Source organism: Galeopterus variegatus, unplaced genomic scaffold (genome assembly GCF_000696425.1).
Source record: "Galeopterus variegatus unplaced genomic scaffold, G_variegatus-3.0.2 Scaffold4045, whole genome shotgun sequence".
In the NCBI taxonomy this organism is placed as follows: domain Eukaryota; kingdom Metazoa; phylum Chordata; class Mammalia; order Dermoptera; family Cynocephalidae; genus Galeopterus; species Galeopterus variegatus.
Window position 1 is genome coordinate 172,373 of NW_007730156.1, and position 3,670 is coordinate 176,042.

Sequence of the window (3,670 nt, forward strand, 5' to 3'; positions counted from 1 at the left end):
TTTCCACACACACACCTCCCATGTTGCCCCATGAGGAAGAGACAAAGGGAACAACAGGGCAGAGAAGTGCGGGGACTTCCCCCTGTTATGGTACTCACCCTGACACGCAGGTGGATTACTTCACGGTGATTACCGGGGTTGCGGGGGCCACTCCGCTGGTTGATCACCCTTCGTCGACCTTCTTTCAGGACCGAGCAGCCGGGGGCCTCACTTGCTCACCTTTCACCCACGAGTTTTAAAAAATGCCTCACACGGGGCACCACTCTGTGAGGTCTGCCACTGGCCGACCCGAACAGTGCTAGCCTCGTTCCTTTCGGTGGGCGAGCGAATGGCCCAGAATTCCTATTTCTCTCCAGTCCCCTTTAGGAGGAGATGAGGGAAGATAGCTGTGAAGAGAGGTGAGCACAACCGCCGGCCCCAAACCAGCCCGGTTAAAGGACACTCAGAGGCAGCGGGGGTTCTGTCGAGCAGCAGTTCCATTTATTATCACACAAGCACTTGATTTTATAGGCAGATGGGGAAGGGAGGTTTTTTACATAATCCTATCAGCTTAAAGGTCAAGGGCATGCATCCTGTCTCAATGCCTAGCTATTGCAACCATGCAGTGTTCACAAGCGCAGAAGCACGTATTTGACCAATAAGGGCTAAGGCAAGGCTCCCACAGCCACCCCCACCCTACTTCCTCCCAGTGCTGTCTTAGGCTGCCACATTAATACGCCCTTGTGGGCCCATAATGGCGCCACTCGTAATGTCACTTAAGGTGGCATTAGTTTTTAAGGCCTGACACTGCAATATTTCAAATGCTTCAGAAAGCTATTCTTTTTTTTTTTTTTTTTTTTAGTAAGAGAGCTGCAACTTCAACATTCAAAGCATAAACTCTATTCCCACCTTCATCAATTACATTTTTTTTTAAGTAAGAGAGCTGCAACTTCAACATTCAAAGCATAAACTCTATTCCCACCTTCATCAATTACAAAAGAGATTATCACTCATACATTTAAACTTCTGAGAAATTGTTTGGATACTGAGCCCTGTGACCAAATGAAGATTAATACTCATCCTGAACAGTCCCTTCCATTTCCTTGTGTTGTTAGCATCAGATTATTTGTCCTTTAATCATTGAAGCAAATAAAGAAATTAAAGATAGCAGAGATGCATAGGCAGTTCATCGTACCTTTCAGCCAAGTGGTCTAATTCTCCCTTGGACTGTCTGATAGTATATAATATTTATTTGTTTATTTTATTTTATTAAAGTATAGTAGATGAAAATTCTATATGATATTTAGATGGTGCATTTAGTAATAAAGGGTCATAAAGTAGCCTCATGATGGAATACTCTATCTTTCCAAGTTCCCAGTAGGACTTTTGGCATATAATGAAGCTCATATTTTTTTGTTTCAAATACCAGTCTCAATTTACCTTGTTTTGTATTTCATTTTCTTTCCCTTACCTCATTAGTGATTGCACTTGCATTAAAGTGATTAGTGGAAACAAGGGTATCTTACCTCTAGCATTTTTTCCCTCATTCAGTGTCTCTATTTCAATACATTTTGCCAGTATCTCAGGGGTCAAAGCTATATCATGCAAAGTTTATGGATACCATTTATCTCTGGCAATCTGTTCTAGAGCTTTTGATACTCTAAGTCAAGGGTAGGGTGACAACCATTTGGCATTAAAATCTCATCAGATCATCAATACTCATTTTTTTTCCCCAGAGTGCTTCTGCCATATTGATTTTAGGGTATGAAAATCAATCTCATATCTTATATACTTGACAAGCATCATTGCTCTAGGGTTCAGGGTTTAGGGTTTTTGATCTGGGTTAAGGGAAGTGAGACTTGAATTCTAAAAATTTCCATCCTTAGGTAACTCTTCCATGACATCAATCTCATTTAATTTCTTTCAATATATATGTATGTATGTATATGTATATGTATATATGTATATATATGTATATGTATATATATGTATATATATATGTATATGTATATATGTATATGTATGTATACATGCACACTGTATATATATCACTATATATGTATGTATGTATGTATGTATGTGTGTGTATATATATATACACACACACAGTATATAGCCAATTTCAGAGCATAGGAATATTGGAAGATGAATCAGTGAAAGTCATGTGAAACACAATATTTCTTATAATTTGTAATGCAGGCTTCATCAAATATAAAAAATAAGAGTCATCTCAATTATATTCTGATACTTGACCCATTTTATGTTAGACATACAGCAAAATTTTTATCCTTCTTCTATGAATCACACAAAATGCAAATTGTTTCAAGATTTTTCCATATGTTGAAAAAAGCATAAGAATAGTATCTCTTTAGTTTAGCTTAGGCTAAGTAGAGAAATTGCAATGCAGTTAGTGAGAAGCTGCATGTCACATCTCCATGGGAGAATTTCTCTGGAGTATTTACCAACTATATGGATTTCTGAGTCATGAGACATGCATATTCCTAATTTGACTGAGTACCATCAGATTGCACTGGCTCATTCCCATGGCACCAGCACTTGCTGATCATTAAGCCTGAAAACAACATTTCAAGATTTTCAGGAGTTATTCTCATGTGGCCTGGAAGAAAATAAAACACTACATAGAATAAATTCAGGGTTAGAATTCTTTGACTTGATTATTATCACTTAAATACATTTGAGAAGGCTTCTGAACAATTCATTGATTAAATATTCTGTGGAGCCCAAAGTAGGTGTATTGCCTGAGGGGTACTGAGAACAATGCAACTCTTGAATTTACTCTCTATATTAAATAAATGCATAGAACTACTTGGGGGAAAAAAGATAAAATGCAGTGTGCTCTCGATATACTACAGATTTAGTTTTATTTTCAAGTAGATTTAAGTATTCGGCTGTATAGAAAATATAGATTCCTGCCCCTTCAAAAGCTTGCTGCATTAGAACTCTACAGACCGAGAAAAATATCATGTTGAAGCTTAGTAAAAATAAAAGTTTTCAGAAGTTGTCCAAAGCATAACTTGTACATACAATTTCCTGAATGAGAAAGTACTTCTCTCCTAATCGACAGTTTATTTATCAGGTTTAATCTACATGTTTAGTCATAAAAACTGTCTTCTTTCCATTACATTGATTCACTGAAAAAAAAATTATGAAAGCCCTACTACATAAACTCTACAGTTCTGAGTGCTGGAAATATAATGGTGAAAATAAAATAGACAGTGCCTATTTTTAAACATATAAATAAATACACATAACCATAGATCTATAAAGGGATAGATATCTTCAGTAGTTTTTATTGAACCCACGAAACTATAACGTAAAGTTACATAACAATGAATTAGTCATGATAAATCTTAAGGTATCATGAAGAGAAAAGCAAACCCTTGTATTCTAAGTGAACGTTAGCATTCCTCTATCCTACTTTTATTCCCCAGATGATTCTGAGGAGGAAGAGCCCACTGAGTCACTTCAGGTATCTTAAGCAAAAAGAGAATGCACATCCACTAGAAATTGGTGATTATGTATTCAATAATTTCTATAATTGTAATCATACTGGCCCCACAAAATAGACCCAGCTGACTGCCAACATTTGCTGTAATAAAACCAACAAGAAAATTGAATGTCATTGTTTTTTCCATAAAAAGCAAATTAAACATTATTAGAAGTTAAATTA

General features: G+C 36.6%; 1 protein-coding gene across 1 annotated transcript in view; it reads right to left on the reverse strand.

Annotated features, from left to right (window-relative positions):
• Nucleotides 1-3,398: 3,398 nt before the first annotated feature.
• Nucleotides 3,399-3,670, reverse strand: part of ASIC5 (acid-sensing (proton-gated) ion channel family member 5) — a 29,346-nt gene continuing 29,074 nt past the window's right edge. Inside the window, 1 exon segment of the mRNA XM_008586615.1 lies at nucleotides 3,399-3,589. Coding sequence (XP_008584837.1) covers nucleotides 3,399-3,589 — 191 coding nt within the window.